A 25821-nucleotide genomic window follows, 5' to 3' on the forward strand; every position below is an offset into this window, starting at 1 on the left:
ATTCTGCTGTCTGATCATTTTTTTTTTCCTTTCTTGGTCAGTTACTATTCAATCTGTCCAATTTTCTCTCACAGTTTTTGAAGTATTAGTTTGAATCATATGATAATACTGTCTATTAGAAATGGCCTAATGTGGGCAATTCTGCAGGGTTCCACTTGACATGACTTAACAGTCCAATGCAGAACTCTGACGTCAATGGCTGGAAGAGAGCCCGCCGACCCCGGGAGCTGTGTGCCTCCGCCACGTCTTGTGCTCCCACCAGACAACTCTGCTCCCAGCTAAGCTGGCTCTGCCCATCCCAGGACATCCATCCGTCCACACGTCAGCCACACGTTCCTTGGAGCGTCCCTCGTTACTCCTGGATCTGGAATGTCCCTCAAAGGTCCAAGGGTTGAAGGCTCGGTCTCCATCCAACCCAAGGTGCTATTAGGAGGTAGTTGGACCTTTAGGAGGTGGGTCCCTGGGAATGTATCTTTGAAGGGGATATTGGGGCCCTGGTCTCCTCTTCACAGGCTCCTGCCATGATACACTGGGCCACCCCGTAGTACAGACAAGTGAGATCACGAATCAAAATAAACCTTTTCTTCTTTTAGAATGATTACCTCAGGTACTTTGCTACAGTGACGGAGAGCTGATTAACACAACCCCCACTGATTGTGCCAAGCGCAAAGTTAGTCCCAATGAAACCCCTGGTGATAGGAGAGGTTGAAGGCGCGGTCTCCATCCAGCCTTTTAAAGAAGTTATCACTGAGGGAGGGAGGAAGTGCTGGGGAGTGATATTTGCCAAATTATTTTGTTATCTTGTGTGCGTGTCTGAATACGTAACAACAAATCCTATCATTATGCACCAATAAAAAATTCCCACTGAGATGGAAATGTAGAGTGACTCAGACACTATGAGAAACAGTCTAGAAGTTAATCAGATTGTCAGAGTTACGGTATTATCCAGAAATCCCATCCCTAGGTATAAACCCAGGAGAAATGAAAACATACGTCCGTATGAAACTGGACACTAATGTTCAGTGTTATTTATGTGGCTTGCAGGTGCGTACAGCCCAAGTGTCCATCAACCCATGCATGGATAGACAAAATGTCTGTCCACAGAATGAAATATGTTCAGAAATTAAAAGGAAAGAGGTATCAGTACAGTTAGAATGCCACATCAAAGACGTGCTGAAATTTAATCCGTATTGGGGGGTATGGAGGGCAGAAACTTAATTCAAATAGGTTCATGGACTAGAACCTCCAAAACTGTGAGCCACAATCAACCTTTTCTCTTTATAAGTTGATTATCTTGTGTATTCTATTACAGGGATGGAAAGCTGGCTAGTACACCATCCAATATGGAGCTTCCCAGCCTGAGCCACATAAATCTTCATTCTTTATAAATTAGTCTGTGGTATTCAGATTCAGCAATTTTAAAAAACCATACACAAAGACAAATAATGACACATGAGACAACATAGACAGACTTCAAAGTCAGACACAAAAGGACAAATCTTGTGATTCATTTGTATGAAACGTCCAAAAGAAGCAAATGCAGAGAGAGGAAGCACATGGGTGCTTCACTGATGCAGGAGAGCACCCTGGGGGGACAGCGAGGGCACAGGGGCTGCTTCTTGGAGTGATGAAGTGTTTCACAGTGACTGTGTGTAAACTAAAAACCATTGAATAGCCCACACTGAACAGGTGAGCTGTCCGTATGTACAGGAATCCTGTCCCTCAGGAGGCCAGGGTCGGCCATGGATGGCCTCCTCCTCACCCTGCAGACCTGCTGCCACCCGGCAGCCAGAGGGACCCTGTCACCTGCTACTCAGTCAAACCCCCTGTGTGGCTGCAGAACCCAAGCCCCCCCCCAGGCTTTGGGGCCTTGGCACACACTGTTCCCAGGGCTGTCACCCAACTTCCCCGCCCTCAGACCTCACCCCACCCGCAAGAGGGCTCCCCCTAGATTGAGGATGTGGTGGCAATGACATAAATGTGCTCCAGTGACTGTCCCCAGGGGAAGTGCGCCCCGCAGGGCAAGGCCTAAAAACTGTCCCTTGCCTGGTTCCTAGAGAAGCTCCTATCACTGGATGGGTGTGTGGGAGGGTCGTTCTGGGTGGGGGTGGAGGTGACCTGGGAGCTGAGGGACTCTGTGGAGAGGAAGGGCTGCAGCAGGCAGGACTCCTGCCAAGGGGAGGCCCTGCACCCACCCTGACCCTGGGAGGAGGCCCAGGCTCCCTGGAGGGTGTCCACTGCGGCCCTGTGTGCACGGTGGGATCCTGGGTCCCTCGCTCTTTCTCTAAGTGCCCAACCAAGCCATGACCTCGGGGCCTGGGGGACAGTAACTGGGGATGTTAGGAAAGGACGGCCCTCAGACCCTGTCCCGTGCAGTCCCTGAGCCTGACCGAGGGCCTGAGGTCACAGGTGGAGGGAGGGTGGGGGTGACAGGCACAGGCCCACTCAGAGCCCTGATCCCAGGAGCCCTTCTGGGCCCTCCCGGGGGGCCCACAGAGACCCTGCAGAGGGATGGATGTGGGTTTCACACTCAAGGGCTGAGGGTGTCCGGCACCTGGGGTGTTCACCTGTTGGGTCTGGGGCCTGATGTCCAGGGGGCCAGCTGTCGGACAGGAGGTGGCCACACTGGTGCCAGGAGGGGTGGAGGGGGAGGGTTCCCCTGTGGCCACCTCCGTAGTCCTTGCAGCCCCTCCTGACCCCACACTCAGGGTCACCTGAGCCCCACCTGGCACCTGCCCCACCCTGACAGGGCCTGCCGGTCACCCGTGTGGTCGGCAGCTCAGGTGGACACCCCCTGTGGCCACTGCGTGTCCAGTAGCGAGGTGGCAACTCTGGGGGATGGCAATGTCTTCTCCCCAACCAGACTGGGGTGGCCAGGGGCACGCCCACACAGCGCCACCCTCAGGTCTGCAGACTCTGGCTGGACCCACCAGAGGAAGGGGACAGTGAGGAGTGTCCTGGGAGGGCTGGGGTGGGGGAAGGTGCCCGGGGGAGGATGTGGCCACCGCCGGGAGAACCACTGAGTGCCTTTCCCGTGAGGCCTGGACAGCGGTGCCACCTCAGCACTGGGACGATCCAGAGGGAGGGCCTGCCTGGCCGGAACCTCAAGGGATACCCAGGCCCTGCCCCACCCTCCAGGAGCCCACAGCCTGCCCCTTCCCCACGAGGACGAGGATGAGGGTGGAAAGAGACCTGGAGGGGTGCCGGGGTCAGGGGGTCTTTATTGGTGAGTGTGGGCACAGTGGGGACGGAGGGGCGGGGGCTCAGTGGCCACACGGCAGCATGTCCAGGGCCCCCGAGGCAGTGGTTTCCAAGGCACTGGAGCAGCCCACGCGGGGCCCAGCAGGAGCAGTGGCCCAGCACACTCTCCCCGAGCGGGCTGCGTCCTCGCAGTGGGCAGGCCCTGGCAGAGCTGCTGGGGACCGTCAGCTCCTCCGGTGAGACCTGGAGGCCTTCTGCCGGTAGATCTCCGCGGTGAATGGCCTGCGGAGCAGCGAGGGCTTCAGTCGGCCGGCCAGGGCGGGGACCCCGCGCCAGGCACCAGAGCCCTGCCCCTCCCTGCCCCCATGCCGGGGGGACCCGGTCCTTCCTGTCCCCCAGAGCTGCTGGGAGCCTTCAGAGAGAGGGAGAAGCCACATGGGGCCAGAGTCGCCTGCCCAGGTGCCCGGGTCTCGCAGGCCCTGGACGTGTCCCCTCTGAGCTTCCCAACCTGTGGCTGGCGTGGCCCAGTGGGCAGAGGCTGCAGAGCTTGCCTGGCCACAGGGCAAGGCCGATCACACTGACCCCTGCCCTGCCGGCCCCTACTCACTCCTCATACTGGACGGCCACCACGTAGACGAGGGCCACCATCGCCGTCAGCAGCAGGCCCGTGGGACTGGCGTGTCTGTGGGGACAGATGCATGGTCAGTGGGGGCTGACACCGGGACCACTGGGGACAAACGAGCTGAGCTATTTCTGAGCCCAGCTTCGTGAGCTGGACCTTCCAGTGCCCCATCCTCAGGGTCCTGAGTCCTGACCGCCTCTCCATCGGCCTGTCCTGGACGGCTGGGTCCTCCTGGGGCGGAGCCTGCACCCCTTCCCTGTCTCAGGCCAGGCTGGAGCTCGGGACACGGGGAGCCTACTCTCTTGTGCCCAGGAGACTCTTCTGGGGAAGGAAATGCTCCCCCGCCTACCAGGGTCAATGTTCTTAAGAAAGAAGAATTTTCTAGAAAGCTTTAGTGCTTCATGGATACAATGCCATTGATCATTAATATGCTCTGAGTCTTCTTTAAAATGTTGGCTCAGTACCAAAATAAATGAAAATTTACTTCTCTCTCAAAAAAATAAGTAAATAAATAAAATAAAACACCCTCCAAAACCTGGGAAAAAAGAAAAGAAAGCTAGTCTGGGCCCTCCAGAGCACACAGCCCGTGGGCAGTTCCGGCCACCTGAGCCCCAGGCCCTGCCCACAGGAGCATGGCCACAGCCCTGAACGCTCGGGCTCCACTCCCCCCCACCCGAGCTCTGGCCAGGCCGCCTGGGTGGTGGGTACGCAGCCTGGCCCACCCAGGCCCAGCTGAAGCCCCCGCCCTGGCCCGGAGGATGTGAAGCCCCAGGCAGCGCGTGCAGTGGGCCCAGGCCTGGCCAGAGCATCTGTCACGGGCTCTCTGCTGGTGACCAGCCTCTGACCTTGCTGTGCCGGCGAGTGCTGGCAGCTTGTTAGTGACGACATTGAGGAGCCTCTGAGCATCTGCCTCAGGTTTCCAGAAATAGCTGCTGTCAAGCTGTCCCCCAGGCTATTTCTACAGCTCCCTCTGATCCCACCAGCTCCCGCAGGGCCAGGCTGCTGCGTCCAGATCAGCGGGAGAGAGATGAGGGCTTGCCGTGGGGCCCAGTCAGCCCAGGAGGAGGCAGCGGGCAACACGAGCCAGGCCTCAGGCTCTCCCTGGCTGCCCTCCAGCCAGCCAGCACGGGCTCCCCGGGCAGGGGCAGCCCCAAAGCAGAGGTCCCTGCAGGGACCCTCTGCCCTTCCCACTCCCTGGCACCTGGACCTCACAAGTCTGTCCGTCTGGGAGCTCTGGGAGGAGACAGAGCAGATGCAGATACAACAAAATCCCGAGCCCAGGGTCCAGCGGCATCCTCCCTGTGGGCACTGAGGAGGACAGAGCCCCGGCCTTGCACAACATGGAATTCGAAGCCTGCCTGACCCCACAGCTCAGCCCCCACCTCTGCCATTATCCCTAGAGTGGGCTCACTGCCACATGGAGATGTGACACCAGAGACATTTTCGGGGTAGACATGGAGTCTGCCCCCCCTGGGCTTCCCTCCACACCCCACTACGCCTTCTAGAACCAACAGAGCAGGCACCAGGCATCCCGGGGAATGGAAGGCTGGCAGGAGCAGGCTGGCCGGCCCCAGGGCACACCTCTGGTGGCCCCAAGCTTGTGGTATCCCCAGGGACCGGGGGTGGGTGTGGCCTGGCAGCTCCTGTGAGCCGCGGGTCCCGAGCTGAACTCTCTGATCTCGGCCTGTGTCTTCCCAGAGAACCAGGTCCCCAGAGGTCAGCTGGGCTCTAAGCTGGGACTCTTCGTCTCCTCTGCCCCACCACTCACAGGACGTTTTTGGGGTTCAGACTTGGAACTTGGAGTGGCGGAAGGCCCGGGGGCTGGAGTTGAGCCCTCCTCATCCTAGCAGGGGTGGCTTTTCGGCCTCTCTCGCCCTGTGAGAGGGCCACAGGGAGCCCTGTGATGGTCACCTGCTCCTCCTGGCTGAAGAGCCACTGTCTCCTGCTGGGCTCAGGGAGAAACCTGGTCCTTGGCCATGGTGCCCGACTCAGGGCGTCCTACAGGCCGTGACTGACTTGGAGGGGAGGGCCGGCTGGCTGGTGTGACACCAGGTGGACCTGCCTTGGCCCAGTCTCCTTGCCTGTGGACAGGCCCAGGCTCATTCACACGAGTCACCTGTTTGGGGTCAGCCCCTAGGAAAGTGCTCCCCTGCCCACCAGCTGGCTGCCAGCCATCACAGCAGGGTCCACAGTTCCCTCCTGTCGCTCTGTGGCCAGGGCCGGGCCTGCCCTCAGTCTGTTTCCCACCTGTTGTGGGAGGGGCTGCACTGATCCATCTTCACCTCCTTCCACAACTCCAAAATGAAACAGACCCCAGCACCCAAAGGAGTCGCTGGAGGGGCCCCAGGGAGGGGCTTGGAAAGCCCTTTAAGAGCCTTCCCCAGCCTCAAGACCCCGGGGAGAAGGTCCCCTGGCAGCCACTGCACCCAGCACAGAGGCAGGTGGGACCCCCGACTTGCACCTCAGACCTGCAGTGTGAGCAGGATGCCACCCCTCCTCAGACCTCAGCCAGCACCCCAAAACACGCCCCACTGCCCCCAGGGCAGATGGCCCCAGGGCCTATGGGTGGAGTGGGGAAGGGTGTGGTCGGATCTGGGGGGTGGGACAGTCCCGTTAGCCCAGATGGAGAAAGGTATGCACTCTGAAACCCCTTCTTCTTCTTCTCATCGACACCAAGCTTTCCCATCGGAGGCCACCTAGGTCCAGCTTGGCCTCCGGACACCCTAATGTGGAGACCGTCCTGCTCTGCAGATGAGGACACACAGGGCCCAGAGGGACCCAGCCCCTGCTGGAGGGGGCTGAGATGGAGGCCTGGAGAGAGCAGGGGCTCTACACCATGTCCAGCCTCACGTCCCTCAGGAACCCCTCATCCTGGTCCACCGGGTGCCATGCCTGGGTGCTCAGCCATGGGGCCCTGGTGGACGGATGGGCTGTGGGCATCCTGGAAGCGGCCCTGCTGGGCCCTCGTCTGGCAGATGGGTAATGGCTCATCTCTAATGAGCCCTTGCCTCTCCTCAACGCTGTGTGGCCGACGTCCTTGGAGGCAGCTCTCAGGTGTCGTGTTCCAGGGTGACTTTCACTCTGGGCCCCAGACAGCTGGGGACATGTGTATGGGTGCTTCCCTTGGAGAGAAGGGCCACCGAGTGCTAATTCCAGCACAGGGGGTTTGGAGAACAGAGGGAGCACCTTAAGGTGGGTTTGGAAGGCCTGACCAGGGGTGGAGTGGGGGATCTGGGCAGGAGCAGCAGCATGTGTGTGTGTGTGTGTGTGTGTGTGTGTGTGTGTGTGTGTGTGTCGGGGAATCGGGAGGCTGCCAGCAGGACCCGGGGAAGAGGCCTGTCTCACTCTGAGCCCTCCCTCAGGGTCCTTGGTCCTCTGTGTGCTGAGTGAGTCTGGGACAGGCACATCTGCCCCTTATCAAAGTCCACTGCCCGGGTCCAGGCAAGAGGGGCTGTGCTGAAGGCAAGTGGGAGGGACGGTCCTCAGGTGTGCTTATAGGGCTGGGGACCCTGTGGTCTGGGTGTGGGTGAGGGCAGGGTGGCTCCCAGCCAGACCCGCCAGCCCCTTCTAGCTTCTCGTCACTGACCCTAGCGGCTGTGGTCTCAGGAGGGAACGTCTTGCTCCTGATGTCCACTCTGCGAGATCTAATCTTTTGGGGTCCTTCTGGTTTCTGAGAACACCTACAACATTCTAGACAAATAATTTTCAAATGTTAAATAAAAGCAGAAAAGATGCTTCCTGCAAAAAACTCTCCTACAGAAAAAAATGGACTGATCTGAGCTGCCAGGCAGGAGCGGGGAGGGCACGGTTGGCAGAAGCAGGCAGAGGGCCACAGCACAGCCTCCTTCACCACAGGTCTGGTTAGTGCCCACACGGACCACGGCAGACCGAGGTCCTGGGCCCACTTGCACTGGCACAAGGCGGCTCTCTGTGGGAGGAGGGCATCTGACCGCCCGGGTTCGGACCGGCTCCCCTGTCGGGAGCGCCCTGGAGGACTAGGGGCTTCGCTCAGCCAGGGCTGGCTCTGGGCCCCTGGGCAGCTCCGTGGCCCCTCTGGCATGTGGGACCAGCACATTGCTTGGGGATTTCTCAGCCCTAACGTGCCAATTCAGGGCTCAGCACACACCAGCCCCAAGACAGAGGACACTTTTTACATTTTCAAACAGGTGAAAGAATCCAAAGAATATTTCAGGACACATGAAAATGACCTGAAATTCCAACTTCAGTGTCCACACATGAAGCTTCGTGGCCCATGCCACACTGCAGCCCACGTCTCTGCACGCACTTGGGCTACAGGGCACAGCTGAGTGGCTAGGCCCTGCCTGTGGCCCTGAACTCCCTGGCCTTTAGAAGAAAGCTCACCAAGCCCTGTTCAGGGAGGTTGTTCCTGTTGCCACAGATAAGACTCCTAAGAAATCAGAACCGATGTCCTTGGCTCCCTGAATGACCTCCCCCTCGGGGGCCCGGCGGGTGGGGCGCAGGCTGGTACTCACAGGACGGCCCAGCCCAGGTAGTTGGCCGTGCTCCCCCAGTACATGGGGTTGTCCACGATGTTGAAGGGGAATGTGGTCACTCTCGCCTCCTTGAGGATCCCAAAGTAATCACCTGTGGATGAGCAGGCGGGACGGGAGGGTCACCGGGCCATTTACATCCCCTAGACTTACCATTCCTGAGGAAGGTAAGACAGGGCCCTCCATCAGGGGGACAGGCTCAGCACACACAGCATCAGAGGGCCCCCCAGCAGCCGCAGATGCTGGGAGGGTGCGAGTCCCCAGGGTCTGGGTTGCTGAGCCCCACCCCACATCAGCACCTGCTCACCCCTCTATCTGCGAGCTCCCCCATACTGGCCTGGCCCTTCTTCCTGCCTCTGTGACTTTGCAAGTGCTGTCCCCTCTCCTGGGAACATGCCTTTCCCTGCTCTTAGTATTAAGCCCTGGGCACTTCTTTCCATAGCTCCAACCCCCCCAACCCTGGCCAACGGCTCTCCCTCAGGGGGAGACCCAGGCCACCTCAGGCTTCTTGCAGGACTGCTCTGGGCAGGAAGAAGTGACCAGGGATCACAGGCACAGCAGTCATCACAGGCTCCGTCCCGCGGTTCAATAAAGAACGCCCCGCGCCCTCCCGCCTCCTCTCACAGACATCCTGCCTTTGTTTCCTGTCAGTCTGGGGGGGACAGAGCTTCATCTCCGCCAGAAAGTAGGGCAGCGGCATGACAAGGAGAAGCCACCCGGAGGAGGGGCCTGGGAGGCACAGCGCAGCCCATTGTTGGGGACAAAGAGTGCAGGGGGCCTGAGGAGCCACCGGAAGACTGCTGGGAGCCTCCTTCTTCCCAGGAAGCGGGAAGTGGGGCAGTGGGGCCTGGGGGCAGGCGGCGGGGAGAGGCTGCTCTTCGGGTCCTTCCTGGGGAAGTGACCGCCTTGGCCTACATCCAGCGCCTGTTGGGTCCCTCTAGCATTTCTAGACCACATCTTCTGGGGAGGTCCGTCCCAAAGCTGCAGCCACCCAGCACTCTGCCTGGCTCTTCTAACTGTCCACCCACGGCAGCCTCAGGGGGTCCTTCCTCCTCCCCAGGACTCCACCAGCCCTCGGTCTGCAGCCATCGTGTCCATACCCACCCAGGCCTCGACCGCTGTGGGGTGCTGACCTCTGAACAGCGCTGCACCCCTCCTCCAGGAGCCCCAGGGGCTCCCTACCCAGGTCCAGGTAGAGCCCTCCTGGTCTTCTTGCCCCAGCACTGCGAGGGCCACTTCCTGACCCAGGGTTCCCAACCTCCAGTCTCAGTCCCACCAGTCCCTGCTCCTCCAGATGGGTCCCCTTCCCTGCTCCCAGCTCCCTCAGAATGACCAGGCCCTCTGCCTGACCTCCAGTCCTGCCCTGGCTGTGCCCCTCTGCAGCTGTGTCCTGCTGCCCTGTCAGTCCCCCGTTCCTCTGTCCTAAGGCCTGGTCTTCTCCTGCCTGCACCTGCAGACCCAGGTGCGCGGCTCCCCTCTCCCAGGGTTCCCATCTCTGCTCTTCTGGGCGGCTCCCTGCAGCTCCTGCCTGGGCAGGAAGCACAGAACCAAGGGCAGTGCTGCCCCCTCCCGCTGTCCCAGCAAGGCCCTGCCTAGACAGTCAGAAAAGCAGGACTCAGTGCCACCTGATCCCTTTGAGCCTAGCTAGTCCTGAACACATAAACAGTCACACAGAGTTTGGGGCTGGCTCCTGGGGACAAGGCCAAGGTGGATGGGGCACTCTGCACAGGGCAGGACCCCATGGACTGCCACCGGGCCCTGCAGAAGGCTGAGGCCAGGAGTCTGCATCTTGCCGGGTGCTGGAGAGGGAGGAAGGACCACGTTAGGTAGAGCCTTCGGGTGGGAGGCGCTCCCTGTATGGACGGGCAGCTGCCAGCCTCCCTCTGCCCCTGCCCCAGCCTCCTCCTGATGGATTTCCCCTCAGCTCCCAGGCTTCCAAGGAGCTGGAAGCTGCTGTTATCATGGCAGGGAGTGGACGTCTGGCCAGGCCAGCACTGGGCACCCATTCCCAAAGTACAAGAGACATAGGGACTGGAGAATGAAGGAGGGACAATGCCCCTCCACCCTGCACCCCACCCTAGGCCTGTGCCAGCCCTACTGCTGGCCCAAACACAACAAGCCAAGGCCCCATCTGGCCTGGCAGCCAAGCATTCTGGGAGCTCCCCAGGGCTACCCGGGCATGGCTGTGACCGTGCACCCGGGAAGAGTTACCACTGCTTCTGTCCTTGCCAACAGGACCCCAGGGAGAGCACAAGGTCACTGACCAGGAGTCAGATGAAATAGTAGAGCCCACCCCCACCCCCCATTTTAACCACGGACAGGCCAAACCCAGAGTTGGTGGTGGAGCTGGGAGTCAGCTGGGTCCCTGGTGCTGGGCCCCACTCATCCTTGGACCCCAGTGTACCTGCTCAAGCTCACCCAGCCCTGAGTCTTACCTAGAAAGGTTCCGGTGAATCCAAGTGCAAAGAAGCTGGACAGCACAAACAAGGTGCCCACACCCAGGAGCACCAGGCCCAAGCAGAAGGCGGCGGGGTTATCCAGGCCCTCCATCTTGGGTTGGCGCAGCATGGCCTGTGTGAAGCTGCAGGGCAGGGGACAGAGAGCATGTCACAGCACTGGGACAGGTTCCCTGACGTTCTGGATTCTGCTCCATGATTCTCAGAAGGTAGTCAGCCTGGGAGTCACACACTCAGTGCCTGCTGCAGGTGGGGTCCAGGCCACTTGAGAGTCCTGACTGCCACCAGGAGGGGACAGGAACAGGGGCCCAGGCTCACAGAGATTTTGATTTTTCTAGAAGCCAGAAATCCTGACTTGCATATGATATAGCCCACATTTTAGAAATAGGTCATTCATGACAACCATCTGGGACTCTGTGTGCAGACAGCTGGTTCAACCCCAGGACCACTGGTTTGCAAGCTCCGGTCCTGTCCCTGAGCAGCTTGTACTCTGGAGGAAGGTGAGACTCAAAAAAGAAAAGGTGCACGTGCCAAGCAGGTGGCCCAGCAGGCCCAGCACCTGACTGCCCTCTCCTGGCACAGGCCACATGAGGTCTTGGGCACCATTCTCCCAGCACCCACGTGCACTGAGCTGGGGTGGGCTCTGCACCGCCATTTGACTCCAAGACCCCTGCATAGGCCAGGCCACCCCCAGGTGGCTAACTTGAATTGTAGGGCACCTCAATGGCTTCTTAATGTCCTCTTCCACCCCCCCCCAGTTCTCCCTGTTGGCCTTCCTTTGGAGCTACACTATTGAAGGCCTCACACAAAGGCTGTGGGATAACCAGAAAGGGGGTGGCTGTGACGGTCTGTCAGGGGGTTAGGGTGGCTTCTTCAGTTGGCCTCTCCTTTCCTGGAGTGGAAGACCTGGAGCTGTGGGGAACAGGCTCCAATAGGAAGGAGTGGGCACTGGTGAGACAGAGGCACTGGACGTTAGACCAGAGGCACACCCAAAGGAAAGGATGCGTGTGGGCATCCAAGTGTGGGATCCAAACCAGCATCTCCCGTTTCCCCATGATCACGACATTCAGGACAGACATGAAGATCTGCTGCTCACCCACAGCAACTTACACTCACTCTGTGCCGGACACCTTCCAGCAAGGGCAGCTCACCTCCCCACCCCCACCCCCGACCCACCCATCCATCAACCACCCACCTAACCCCTCAACATCCACCCATCCACCTAATCACATATCCACCCACCCACCCATTGACCATCCATCCATCCACCCATCACCCATCTATCCGCATACCTACCCACCAGTGCACTCACCCACCTACCCATCCCCCTCTGCACCCAAGCACCTGTACCGTCATCTGTGCACTCTCGTCCATGCATCACTGAGTGTCTTGCTTGCCAGGCTCTTTTGGCAGAACACATCTGCTGTCACTCACTCCAGCAGTGACAGCAGACTGCTGTGGCACTATCCTGAGGCTGCACTGCATGCTGTCTCCCTAGACTTCTTTCCTCAGCTAGACTTTCTGGCACCCAGCACAAGAAGGCACAGTAGGTGGGCCAGAGAAGAAGGGCCTGTCACCCACACCAGAGCAGAGGCCTGCAGTGACCTGTGAGCAGCAGCGCACGGTCAGGACAGACCCAGCCTGGTCAAGCTGCCCACACCCTCAGTTCTCCACCCACCACCCTTCCTCAGCCCTTCTGCTGCCCGGGCTCAGGGTCACCCTGCAGCTCCAGGCTGAGCCACTGGAATTGGTGCAGGGTCAGAGCTGCCATGGAGCCAGGAAGCATCACCCATACCCAATGTTGTGAGGGGAGGCCTCACCCATGCCCCCCACCCTCTGGGCAGCCCTGGGACCCAGGCCCACCCTCAGCCCGCAGGCCTAGCTTCTGAGGCCACCAGGTTTTGTCACCACCAGCCTTGGCATCCCCCACATTCTCCAAGCAGACAGGAAGGGCACGGAGAGGACCAGGCACCAGCAGGACTGAGCCCTGCCTGGGTCTCCAGAGGCACCCGTGGGGGCCGTGGGTGATGCTAAGGGTCTGGGTTGCTCTGACCATCCAGCCTCCAGGCTCAGTCCACCCGAGCCCGGGGGCAGTGAGGCTCGTGGGGTTCCCTCTGGGCAGCCCTGGGCTGCGCGCCTTGAGTCTCTGGGGGTCACCAGGGGGCTCCTGAGAGAAGAGGGGATGGGGCTCCAGACAGCGGAGTCCCGGCCTCTGCCTTCTCCTCTGAGACCTGGTGACCCCTCCCGTGCTTCCCGTATGACTGCCAGGGGACCTGTGAGGAGGGCCGGGGAGTTCAGGTTGCCAAGGGCCGCGCCAGCTTGGGGCAGTGGTGTAGGGTGCAGGGGGAAGGGAGCCTGCGGCCCAGCTAGGAAGGGAGAAGGGTCCCGGGAAGGGGGTGGGCAGGGGGGCACTCCAGATAAAGGACTGGCCGGCCGGGTGCCTGGGGCTGGAGCAGACACAGGGCGGGACGCGCAGAGGGGTGAGGGCCTAGTGCTGTCTGGAATGGATTCTGGACAAGTGGTGGGAAGAGCAGCACAGACAGCAGTCAGATCACGCGACAGCAGGCGGGTCACCAGGGCAGAGTCGAGGGGGCCAGGAGGCCAGAGGGGCACTCTGGAGGGGGCCCTTCCTGTGACTGTTCCACACTCTCTGTGGGTCATCCTGAAGGTCTCTCTGCCAGAACTCATCCAGGGGAAGCTTCTGGGCCAATGAATGGGCAGTGACGGGCTGCCCCAGTCCCCTCCTGAGCTGGCTAATGGTTCCTGGGCCCGTGGCTGCCGCCCAGGGCTGCCAGCAGGAAGATCAGCCTCCCTTCAGATGCTGGGATGAGGCCAGAGCTCCCCCCAGAGCGCCCTGGGATCACCGCTCCAAGAGTCCTCAGAGCACTCGGCAGGTCCTCCCCGCAGTGGTCTGATCTTGGCTCAGCCAGCCTTGAACACACTGTGACACAGTGGCAGGCTTACTGGAATCGATGCCCAATTAGGCAAGCGGTGTTCCAGCCCCTCCAGTACGCCAGGAAAGCACAGTCCATCCCACCCAGAGAATTAACAGAGGGACACGGAGCCCGGTGGCTGTGCGCTCTGCGGCAGAATGGGGTAATAGGAGCAATTTCCTTTGGAGATATTCTGCACAGGGATGGGGGTGAACAGAGATTTATTCATGTGCCTTGGGTTCTATTTTTAAAACATGGATTGGGCTTCTGGTCACCAATGTGACCTGAGGCTGACTGTATTCTGCTTCCCTGAAATCCCGGAAACCTGGGGTATATGTGGGAGAGGGGCATCGGGAGCCCAGGGGATCATACCAGGTCACAGCCCCAAGGCAGACCTGTCCCCTGTTCCCATCTGAAACTCACAAAAAACACTTCCCTAACCTCAGTCATTAAGTGGGTCTCCGTGTTCGCGTTGCCGGGTGGCATAAACTGGCACTGACTTCGTATTCTCCTTTATCTCAGGGCGAGATGAACTTGCTCTTCATCCTTAGACTAAGCAAGACTATCCATGAAATGAGCAATCTAATGCACTCATTTTCCTAAGATGTACTAAAACAAAAATGGATTTGAACATGTAGTCCCCACAAAGCCACCCGGGGACTTGAATTTAAGGCCAACGTGCTGCACATCTACAGGTCTGAGTGACAGGGCAGCTTTTCATAGTGTTTCCAAAACCCGCAGCAGCCCTCAGAGACTCTCATGTTACAAAAAAAGAAACAGATGGGTCGGGGCCTGGATGGCAGGACCCAGGTGAAGGGCTTCTCCCGCCTCCCCAGACCTGTGGACAGTACAGAACACCGGCCGCCTCGGGGTGGAGGGGCAGGCCCCAGGGTGCGGGGGCTCTTCTTCCCACCGTTCCAGCTGCAGAAGGCAGGCTCTCCCCGAGTCCTGGGCCCCACCTGACCTGGCCCAGGCTGAGATGCACACCCTCTTCTCTCCTGAGATCCAGGAAGTCTGACCCAGATCCCCTTTCTGACCAGTTCTCCAGCTGCCTGCAAGGAAGTCCACTGGTGACTGCCAGAAGACCCCCTGAGCTTCCTGATGCTTTAACAACGCGGCCACACCTCCTCCCAAGGCCACTGGCTGCCAGGCCAGACAGGCAGGAGGAGAGGCTGCAGACTCAGCCCTGCGAAGCCAGCTGTCCACACGCCCCGGACCCCACAGGCCTTCCTCGGGAGCAACACGGTGGCCCCATAGAAGGCAGTGGCTCCAGGCTACCCAGGTCTGGCTGAGGCTGGCTGGCAGGGGGGAGGCCATGGGGAAGGGGTTTCAACAGATGCCCTGAGCCCATCAGGCCTCCCTCCCCATCATGCTCCACAGCCAGAGCAAACAAACCTGCACTAATTGCCCACTTGGGTCTGGACTTAGCACCATTAGCCTCCAGATAACAAGCCAGCTCATCCTGCCCCAGCCCTCCCCAGACCACCAGCTGGTGCAGACCAGCTGACAAAGTGGCCCCTTGGGACGCACTAGCAACTACAGGGCCCTGGCCTCCCTCTGGGCAGGCAGGCGAGCTGACCGCAGAGTGCCCCTTCAGGCCTCCCTGGCTGTGACCTGGAGTCAGTTCAAGTGCATGTGTGTTCTCTTCAACTCTGCGCAGCCCCCCGGAGAACAACACACCGAGAGTGTCCAGAAAAGGCCGATCCATGGAGACAGAAGGAGGATGAGCAGGGGACTGGGCAGAGGGGGCGGGCACCTGCTCATGACAATGGGGCTTTCATTCTGGAACTGTACTAAAAGAGGTGGTTGCACAATGCTGGGAACTGGTAAATGCCACTGAGCCATGTACCTTAATATGGCAGACTGTCACGTGTGCTTTACCAGATATCAGAGCGCACACCTCTAGGTATGGGCCAAAGTGAGGCACTGGGAGGAGTGTTGTGGGATGCCAGGGGGCAGGAGCCCCCAGGCAGGAGGGATCCTGAGCAGAGTTCCTCCCCAAAGCCCCCTCCCCACCCCTGCGCCACACACCAGCCAGTGTGGGGAGGGAGGAGCTGGCTGTCAATTAATGCAGCAGGGGCCAAGGAGGGGAGCAAGCAGGGTGGAAGGACAGAGGGATGCTGGGTCCCACAGAAGCTGAGGGTCTTAGTGAAGATGGGGGCCTACAGCAAATGCCTGGAGGAAAACACAGAACGGAGCAAGATCCAGGGCTTCCGCTGTCTTTTGACCCAGAAAATCGGAAGAGAAAACCAGTCTGTGGCTGCTCATGCACATCTTCTCTTCTGAAATTTTCCTGGGTCAGTCGGACCAACCAGGAGAACAGTATGGACCTATCAGATGGGGACCCCAGGTTCCGCGGATGCTGACATGGAGAGGTCTGGAGAAAAGGGGGCCACGGTCTGCAAGAAACTGGATACCAAATGCCTCCTTCCCAAGATCCCAAGTCCGAGAAAAAGCCAGACAGTCCCTGCCGGAACTTGCACGTCAGAGCTGGGCTCATGTGGGCTTCTAGCTCTCCGAGTACACACGGTGCTGTGGGGTCCTGGAGGAGGAAGGAGGATCCCAGCTGGGGGACCGGCGATGAGGGGTCCTTCCAGGTCTCTGCTAGCATCCCATGCTGGGAAGAAGGTGCCACATCCAGACACAGCAGTGCCCCTCCACCCACTCCTGCATGGGGACCGCTCACATGGAGGTCACTGCACTCTTTGTTGTTGTTGTTTTGATCTGTGTGTTGGTTTCTGATAGGATCTCACTGTGTTGCCAGCCTCTGAGTAGCTGGGACTACAGGGGTGCACCGTGGCACCCAGCTCACTGCGCCATCAGCTGGCCCCCTCGGCGAAAGCCACTGCACACGTCTCCACCATGGCTCTCCTCAGCTTCACTGGGGGTCAGCTCTAGCCAGCTCCAAGGCCACCTCCCCAGCACCTGTGAGGTGGGACAGTCCTCGGTCCCATATGGGCACATGTGCACGTGTCACACTCTTTCCCATCTGGATCCTTCCTGGAAGCAACTATTCCATTTCACAGATGAGTAAACCAAGGCTCAGAGAGGTGGCATAACCTACCTGGGCCCACGAGTTCATCAAGGGCAGAGCTGAGGCTGTCTGGGCACCTGTCTCTTCCTCAGGCTGGCTCTGACTCAGCCAAGTGTGGCATCTAAACCAGGAACAGTCAGAACGGTTCAAGAAATGCACAAACCACAGTGAGATGCCACCTCACACTCATTAGGATGGCCATGATCGAAAAAGCAGAGCAACCGTCTCGGCAGGAGTGTGGTGAATGCTGGAATGCTTGTGGAACGTACGACGGTGCAGCCACTACGGAAAACTAGCAGTTCCTCAAAAAAAACTAAGCACAGTTTTACTGTATGATCCAGCAATTCCACTCCTAGGAACCGACCCAGAAGAATTTAAAATGGATCTCAAAGGTAGAAGTGACCCAAGCGTCCATCCACAGGCGAACAGGATGTGATCTATCATGATGCTGAATGCTGTTCAGACTTAAATGGAAGGAAATTCTGACGCACATTACAACACGGATACAACTTGAGGACATCAACGAAACAAGCTGCCGCTTCCACCTGGGTGGCACGACTCAGAACAGAAAGCGGAATGCAGGCGGTATTGGGTACAACTCTGTGAATATATTTAATGTCACTGAATTGTACCCTTAAAAATTTTAAAGTAAGCTGCCACCAAGGGTTGGCTGCACTCTGTCCCCTGCACACGCCAAGCCAACTGGTCCCAAAGCCATCTGTCATTGCTGAGGGATGACCAAGAGAGGCTAGAGTCAAGCACCTGGAGGTCACACTGCTGCCCTTCCCGGGCTTCTTCCTGACCCTGCTGGTGCCCCACCTGACTCAGGAACTCCTTCCTTCTCTGCCTCTGAGTCCAACTCCCATTTTGGAGCCAAGAGGCCAAGATCTTATAAGTCTAGGACTCGGAATGATCCATCACTTCCTGGGTCCTGGGCAGTAGTTTGCAAAATTTGTTTAGCTACTACCAGAGAGAAGGAGCCACTAGGGTGCACCTCCTCCTTCCCTCACTCCCTCGCTGAGGGCCTGGGTGTCTGCATACCCGTGGGAAAGGCTGGTTGTGGAAGAAAAGAAAGGGCAGAAACATTAAGTAGTTTTGCTGGGCTTGGGCGGGCCCCTGTGGCAGCTGGCTTCCGGAACCAGGCATCAGGTGGGGAAGGGGAGGGGGGAGGAGCAGGTCACCGTGGTCTCCCCTCCAGCAGAGCTTTCAGGGAGCAATGGGCCCCACTGGGGGAGGAGGGTCATCTGCAGCCCAGACAGCCCAAACCAGCTTGGCTGCCAGCCTGAATGGAGGACTCCCTCACCCAGGGAGCAGACACAGAGGGCCTCTGTCTGGGGTCAGCTGCTGCTGAACTGTCCACAGCTGTCCTGGGCCCCACGGGCAGCCAGCCAGCTCCTGCCCCTTCCTGTTCCCTCCCTCCCTGGCACCCTGGCAAGGCCTCCTGCAGAAGTGGGAGCACTCAACTGAAGAGTGCGAATGAGTGAGGTTCGCTCAGGGAGGCCAGGAAGCCCTTGCACACCCCAAAACCAACCAGGCCGCCTGCTCCCCAACCTCCCACAGCTCTCTGCTCCCCACCACACTAAGGTGTAAACAGATCCCACCTTACTCACCCCAGCTCCCCCCACTCTTGGCTCAGACCACCCCACCGAGGAACTTGGGTGCACATATGCTATGCTGTGGCATTCGGTGGACATTAACTCTCAGAGTGGCAGAGGCCTGGGAAGAACTCAAGGGACACGGGCAAAGCTGGGTGATGTTAAAGATGGGAGTGGTATGCGGAGAAGAGAAGGACCTGCACGTGTTGCTATGGCACGGTCTCCACCAAGCTCTGCCCTGTGAAGCCAGCCACCTGCAGGACAGCACACAGGGGTTCCAGGGGGAAGCAGAATCACCTCCTAAAGGACAGCCCAGGCAAGGGGACCAGGATCCCTGGACAGGGAGGGGTCCGTGCTGTGCATCCTCTCGTGCTGTGGTATCAGATGGGCTGTTTTAGGAGGCGGTTTCTGTTTGGCTGAGAGGCACACCCAAGGGCTGTTCCTCCTTGTCCCCGCAGCAGGAAGGGACTCCATGTTTATTGCAAAACTTTTGCACTTCTAACCATGTCCTACTCCTGGGCCTCTGTGACTCCCCAGCTGTCCGGGGGGGGGGGTTCCTGGGGGTCTGCAGCGGCTGAGAGCAGTATCTTGGTAGCATTGGACCAGGATGCAGGACCGTGTTAAGCGCCTGCCGGGTGTACTGACATCAGCTACGTGTTCCTAGGCTCTGCAGGGAAGGGGGTTCTCCTCCCAGGCAGCTGAGATGCAGTCGCTGTGGGAGGCAAGGCAGACTCAGGCCTGTCAGAGACTGGGCCTCTCCCCCTCGAGCCCCAGGCAGCCTCTCCCCCGGGGACCCCTGTGCCCTGGGAGGGAAAGCTGGACCCATCCAAACCCTGGTGCTGGCACAGCTTTAGTGAGACCCAGGGGAGAGAAGGCCAGGCCAGAGCAGCCAGGTAACTAGTTTACCTGTTGGGAGGTCTTAGGGAGGGCAGACCTCCAAGGGGTCACAGGTCAGCCAGGCTCAAGCCCAGGCTCCCACACTCGCAGTGCAGGTTCCTCCGCTCTGCATTTAATCTCACTACTTCAGGATCACCTGCAGGTGAGTCCCTGGAGACACACTAGCCAACAAGAGAGGTTTGATCCTAACAGTCTGTCAATCAGGGCATTAGGTATGAAAACACATTAAAGGGGCTGAGCAGGGCGTCCCAGACCTGCAGGGGCTGAGCGGGAGCCCAGGGGAGCTGAGCCCTGTTCAGGTAGGGTCTCTATCGTGTGCCATTGGGGACCAGTTCTCTGGCAGGTACCACAAGCCAAACCATGTGAAACCAGACAAGGCAGGGGAGTGCGGAGAGAGCCTGGCAGAGGTCCTGCCCTGGCAGTGGGGCAGAGGTGGCCTGGAGTTGCAGTGCCATGGCAAAGGGAGCCTGTGGGGTGGGCAGGGTGTTGATGTGGTACGGGGAGGCCAGATGGGGACTGGAGTGCTATTCTTAGTGCCATAGGGGTGTTGCCCAGGATGATACAGTGTGATGTTCATCCTAACCAAGTCACTCTTACAGCCATGTGGAGGCCTGGATTGAAGGCCAGGAGCCACCCAGGATACAGCTGTGTCATCCACAGAGAGGGAGGCGGCAGGAGGGTGGACAGCGAGGCGTGGATCTCCAGGGCAGATCCAGGGCTGTGCAGCCACACTGAGCAGGGAGATGGTGGGAGACCATTTGGGATGTCTCCGACATTTACAGTTGGAGTGAGTTTCTCTGTACCATGATAGGGCTCAGCAGGAAGTCAGAGTTGAGCAGGACGCAGAGCCCTTCCTGGGGACAGGGCTGGGTGGACAGGGCTGGGCTTGCTCCCAGCGCACCACAGGCCAGCCTTGGGGCTCTTCATCTCATGAACAGGCTTAGCTGACACCACAGTTGATCATCCAGTGCCCTAGGGAGAGTTTAGCATGGCTGACCATTCCTGGTGCTCGGTGATGGCGGCTGATCTGTGGCACTGACCAGTGTTTCTGGACAGTCACACAGTCTGGCCAGCGGGCAGTGGGGTTATGTGGCCCAGGGGGCTCGGCCCACTCATGAGGAGTGCCTGATCCCAAACTGGTTCCCTAGGATCCTTCAGCCCAACGTACTTCTCAGCCTCAGTGTCCCCGTGGGGGCTCTGTGTAGCCAATGGTGGCAGTCTCCTCCCACACACCGTCTGCTGGGATCTGGAGGGCCCAGGTCCCCACTGTCCTGTGGATGCAGCCCATCCTCTGTACGTAGGGACACTCCGTGGGCCACCTCCCAGGTGGCAGGGCTGGGAAGAGGCCCATCTCCCTCTCCTCCTGTGAGCCCAGCCCAGTGGCACCCGGCTTGTGACTGCCCCTTTCCTCTGACCTGAGTGGATCAGACCTCTTCTCACAGAGCTGCGAGACCCACTACGTCTTGCCAAGCCCCACTTTCCCCACCTGCACAGTGGGCCCCCTCCCGCCTACGGACCAGAGATGTGAACGTGCTGTGGTTGGTGAGCACGCAGGCTGAGCGGGACCGAGGCCTAGAGGAGGTGTGGCCCACCCAGCCCTTGCCCTGTCATAGGGTGAGCAAGGTTTCCCTGGAGAAGCTTTTTCATGCTCAAACCAGGGCGGGTGCCATGGGACCCACTTCCTCTGAGCTCCAAGACCCTTGAGATACTCACAGGACTTGGAGACCAGGGACAGCTTCAGGCCAAAGCCAGGAGGCACCAGCCAGGAGCCAAAGCAGGGGTAGAGGCTGACCCAGCAGGACCCTCCCCACCCACCCTTGTGCTCCTGGATCACAGAACAGCCCAGCCCACAACCATGGAGAGAAGACATGCAGGGTGTGCAGCTAGGGTGCCCTGCCAGCAGAGAGGGAGCCCTGGGTGACACACTCACGGTGAGTGAGTGTGAGGAGCCTGACTCGACGCCCATGCCCACTGCCCAGCTCCGGCACGCCAGTCGTGGAGCACAGAGCAGGCTGCTCCATGTGTGTGCCCTATGCCTGCAGAGCCACAGGGATAAGAAGAGTGGGCAGGACCGGGCAGCCCATGGCCTGTCTAAGCAGCTACAACTCAGCCCCCAGTGACCGGTTCCCCTGGAAATGTGGCCAGGGTCACCAGAGCTTCTGAACTGCTCTCAGTCAGACACGGGGATTCTTAGGCCACTTCCTCGTGTTTTTAAAGCACCACAGGGGCCACATCCAGCCCCTGAGCCACCAGGTGGCTCTCGCAGAGCCCAGAAATAGGACCCCAGGCCCAGAGGCAGGGCCATGCTCCACTCGGCACAATCCCCGTGACTCAGTGCTACCATCGTCCCCGCACAGCCTGCGTCCCCAGGGTACCCACAGGACAGGCACATTCAGGGATGGCAGAGAGTGGGGTGGCCTCGAGTCTGGGCAGAAGCCTTCAGTCCTGGGCCCACGGGGCTGACCTTCATCATCTAAATCCGGCTCACCCACTCTCGCCTTTCTCTTTCAAGGCAGGAGGGTAACATGTCCCAAGCCCACAGACAGACTGAGTGCTTCCTTGTGTGTGTGGTAACCGGGATTGAACCTAGGGCCACATCCCCAGCCCTTTCTATTTTGAGACAGGGTCTTGCTAAGTTTCTGAAGCTGGCCTGGAGCTCGTGACCGACCCTTCTACATCAACCTTCCCGAGTCACTGGGATTACAGGCAGCTGCCACCACACCTGGCTTTGGGTGGCCTCCTGACACGGATTCACACCTAGGCCTGGGAAAGGTCAGACTCTGGCCCCTGGGGCTCCCAACCTGGGCATCTGCCCCCTGCCCAGCAGTTCTTGGAAGGGACTCTGGGGCTCTAAGCCTGGGGACCACCTGGTATGTCTCCCTCTGTTTCTCCAGGTCCCAGACATGAAGATCAGACAGTGGAACAGTCTGATGCACAGTGTCTCCTTTCTGGGGTCCCTAGGATCCCTCTGCCGGCAGAGGCTGTGCTGGGGCACGAGGCCCTGGAGAGCCGAGCTCCCTGTGCGTTCAGATACAAGAGTCCCCACGTCGTAGCAGCCCCCTCCGACGCAGCCCCCTCCGACACAGCCCTCCAACTCTGGGGCCCTGGGTTTTCACCTGCACAAGGCGGGCCAGCCTGGGTGGCTTACCAGTGTGAGCGCAGGACATTCAAGAGCAGGATGACGCCACCGAGGGAGTAGCAGGCCAGGTAGGGGGATCCAAAGGCCCTGCTCAGCTGGCGGGTTTTCTGTTCCCATCTTGCAACCTACGTGACAGGTAGAAAGAAGGGGAACAAAGTGTGAGGGTTTATCAGGGAGAATTCAGGGCAAGAGCATGGGGTGGGGGGCAAGTCCCCCTCTGTATTCCCAGGTTCCCGAATCCCCAGTGTCAAGGAAGGAGAGGCGCGTAGGAGCACCTGCCCCCTGCCTCAGCCAGCCAGCTAGGCCTCAGGGCCAGCTTTGCAGGGTTTCTACACTCCCTTGGTCCCATTATGTACAATTCCAAAAAGGCCCAGCAGACAAGAGAAGCAAGGAGAGCCAGAGGAAGTTCTCGGAACAGTGGAAGCACCCTGGGTCCTGCTCCTGCCCTGGAGACTCCCCTGGAGTCCATCCAGGGAAGGAATGGGAAGCCCCTCCCCATCTCCCTGTGCTCTCCGGAAGGCACCGGTTCCCAGACTTTTGATTCTTAGCCACAGAATCCTTTTGCTTCTTCCAATCCATCACGTCTGGAACCTCCACATTCAGAAATGGACAGGGCAGGGAAGCAAGCACGGGGTGCCCCTGCCTTTCCAAGGGCCTCGCTGGTTGCCTTCCCCAAATGTCAAGGCACAGATGCTAGCTTCCCCACCTGGGCTTCTGCGGCCCCGCCAGCCCAGTGCCCGGATGAAGGCACAGGGCAGAAGGGAAGACAAGGGGGGAGGTACATAGAACATGCAGAAGGGCAAATGTGCAGTCTGGGGTTCTAATTAGGTGAGAAGTCCCTTCTCTGGGTGGGGCACTGAACCCATACATATGTGCCTGTGCATGTGAAGAGGGTCCCTGGCTTGTGACACTTCAACTTAGCAATTTTCAAACTTTATGATGGTATAAAAGGGATAGTCTGTGTCTTTTCTTGGGCTATCAATGTGTAATCTGACCCTTCCTCCCGACACTGGGCAGTGGCAGTGAGCCACAGCTCCTAGTCAGCTCCGCGATCACCAGGGGGAACAAGTGGTACCCTACAGTATTCTGGGTGACAGTCTTTTGTGGATACAGTAAATGACACAAGCTATTCAACACTTTATGATAAAACAGGTTTTGTGTGTTGGGTGATTTTGCTGACCGTAGGCTGACTGAGTGATGGGAGCATGTTTAAGGCTGGAGAGACGGTGAGGCTGTGTGAGGCTGTTCGGTAGCCTAAATGCACCTTTGCCTTCACAATGTTTTCAATTTGCAATAGGTTTATCAGCACATAGCCCCTTTGTTAAGTCCAGGAACATCCATTAGGAAGGATCAAGGTCTCTGGCTGCCGATACTGCCGCCCTGGGGCGCTGTGGGCTGTGACACACCAGGGCCAGCCATCTATCACCATCCTGGCCCCACGGAGAGTCTGTTTGCTGCCTCGCCCAGCTTCCCAGATGGACCTGCCTTTCCCAGAAGCCAATCAGTTGGCAAGTGATGACTAGCTCAAGGCCCTGCCCATGAGCTGGCCCAAGGCCACGACTCGCTCTCCAGGAGGCAGCTCTAGTCCTGGGCCTGTCCTTGGAGCTCCTGGACAGCAGGGCTGGCGGGAGGGGCATGGGCCCACATTTACGGGAAGGAGAGCGAGGTGGGAGGTTCCAGGCCTGCCCCTCAGTCAGCTGTCAGCTCATCTGCAGTGTTCTAGAAGCTAGGCGGCCCTTTGTCCTGCCAGGGAGGAGCCGCTGCTGAGCCCAAGGGAAGCTCAGTCCCCTCTCTAGAGGGGGTCGGGGAGAGGCGCGGTGCTGGAGCGCACAGGGTGGGGGCATCATGGTGCCTGGGGCCACCAATGTCACAGTCCTTAGGGCCACTTCATGTTTTCCCTTTTAGCCCAAACTGGCAACCATCACTGTGATCTCATTCCAGAACACTTCTGTCATCCCAAAGTGAACCCTGCACCCCTCAGCAGTCCCTCCCAGGTCCCTTCCCCATCCATCCCCTGGCAAACACCGGTCTGCTCCCCGTCTCCACAGATTTGCTATTCTGGACATTTCCTATACCACAGTCATACAACACATGGCCCTTTGAGTCTTGCTGCCTTTACTCGTTTTCAAGATTGACGCGTGTTACGGCACACATGTGTACTGCATTCCTCTTAGTGGCTGAATATTATCCTGTTAAATAAAGACACCGTTTTCTGGCTATCATCAGTTGATAGACATTTGGATTTACACTTTTTGGCTATTACAAATAATGCCACTGTGAACAAGGTTTGTGAGGGACTGGGCTGTAGCTCAGTGGTAGAGCGCTTGCCTGGCATGTGTGAGGCACTGGGTTCGATCCTCAGCACCACATATAAATAAACAAACAAAATAAAGGCATTGTGTCCTTCTAGAACTACAAACATTTAAAAAAAAAAAAAAGGCTTTCCTGGACATGCATTTTCCTTTCTTGGGTACATAGTACCTAAGAGCAGCTTTTTATTTAGACAATCTACTTCATTTGCCTTTGAAGACTCAGCCCAACTCAATTAACGGGCGAGTGCCTACTGGTGTAGGCCAAGGTGCCAAGGGCTGTTGAAGCTCCAGAAATACATAAATGGGCCAGGCCTGCCTGGGGGAGCCGAGTCCACTGGCCAACAGAGACGAGTCTCTGCCTGTGTGTCTGCTCCTGCAGGCAGATGGCAGGACAGACAGGCCCTGAATCTGGAGGGGTGTCGGGGTAGTCTGACGTCTGTGCACATGACGGGGTTCCTTCTGGAGGGCTGTGGGAGACGGGGCCACCTCCAAGGCCACAGCACGGGGTACAGAGCGCCTGTCTTCACAGCATGAAGACCCTGCGGAGGGCCTGAGGTGCCCTCCCTGGGCCAGAGGAAGCAGCCTGGCTTCCAACTCGCACTGACTCAAGTCACAGTGGGAGACATGTCCAGAGAGAGGTCTGTAGGGAGCTCCAGGGAGGGGAGCAGTGTGTGCCCACCCAGGGTGAAATACCGCTAAACAATGCCACGGTCACCATCCATCCAGCGTCACACAGCCAAAAAGAAGTGCAGCAGCAGAACTCTTCAGACCCCCGTCTAGACCCTTTCTCTCCACCGAGGCCTGTGAGCCCATTTGCTTTTCAAATGAGTCACACTGGCACACGGTGTCCCCTGGTACATGATCCTAAGACATGGTTTTTGAGTTCACTAGAGTTTTTCTCTCCCACAGAGAGGCCTGTGACCCTTCCCCAGGCCCTGGTGCCACAATGGTCAGGCCCTGGTGCCACAATGGTCAGGCCCTGGATCTGGTGTCCAATTTATCCTCCACACCCTGGGAAGCCACTTCCTCTCTCAGGACTGTCATCTACAGATCAAGGAGGTGGAGGGTGGCAATCTGAGTTGCCAGCTTACCTTATCCAAGGAATGTGACTCCTCCTTTCA

The 25821-nt window shown here is 58.7% G+C and overlaps 1 protein-coding gene across 3 annotated transcripts in view; it reads right to left on the minus strand.

Annotated features, from left to right (window-relative positions):
- Positions 1-3187: 3187 nt before the first annotated feature.
- The window catches only part of Pemt (phosphatidylethanolamine N-methyltransferase), a 74292-nt gene continuing 51658 nt past the window's right edge, over positions 3188-25821 (minus strand). For all 3 annotated transcript variants that reach the window (XM_026408703.1, XM_026408701.1, XM_026408702.1), the window contains exons 3-7: positions 22398-22513; positions 10770-10915; positions 8317-8428; positions 3809-3883; positions 3188-3483 (exon numbers count right to left, since the gene is read on the minus strand). In XM_026408703.1, the coding sequence (XP_026264488.1) occupies positions 3426-3483; positions 3809-3883; positions 8317-8428; positions 10770-10915; positions 22398-22513 (507 nt within the window). In that variant the 3' untranslated portion in view covers positions 3188-3425. The remainder of the gene's footprint in view (positions 3484-3808; positions 3884-8316; positions 8429-10769; positions 10916-22397; positions 22514-25821) is intronic.

Source organism: Urocitellus parryii, chromosome 7, assembly GCF_045843805.1.
Source record: "Urocitellus parryii isolate mUroPar1 chromosome 7, mUroPar1.hap1, whole genome shotgun sequence".
Classification (NCBI taxonomy): Eukaryota; Metazoa; Chordata; class Mammalia; order Rodentia; family Sciuridae; genus Urocitellus; species Urocitellus parryii.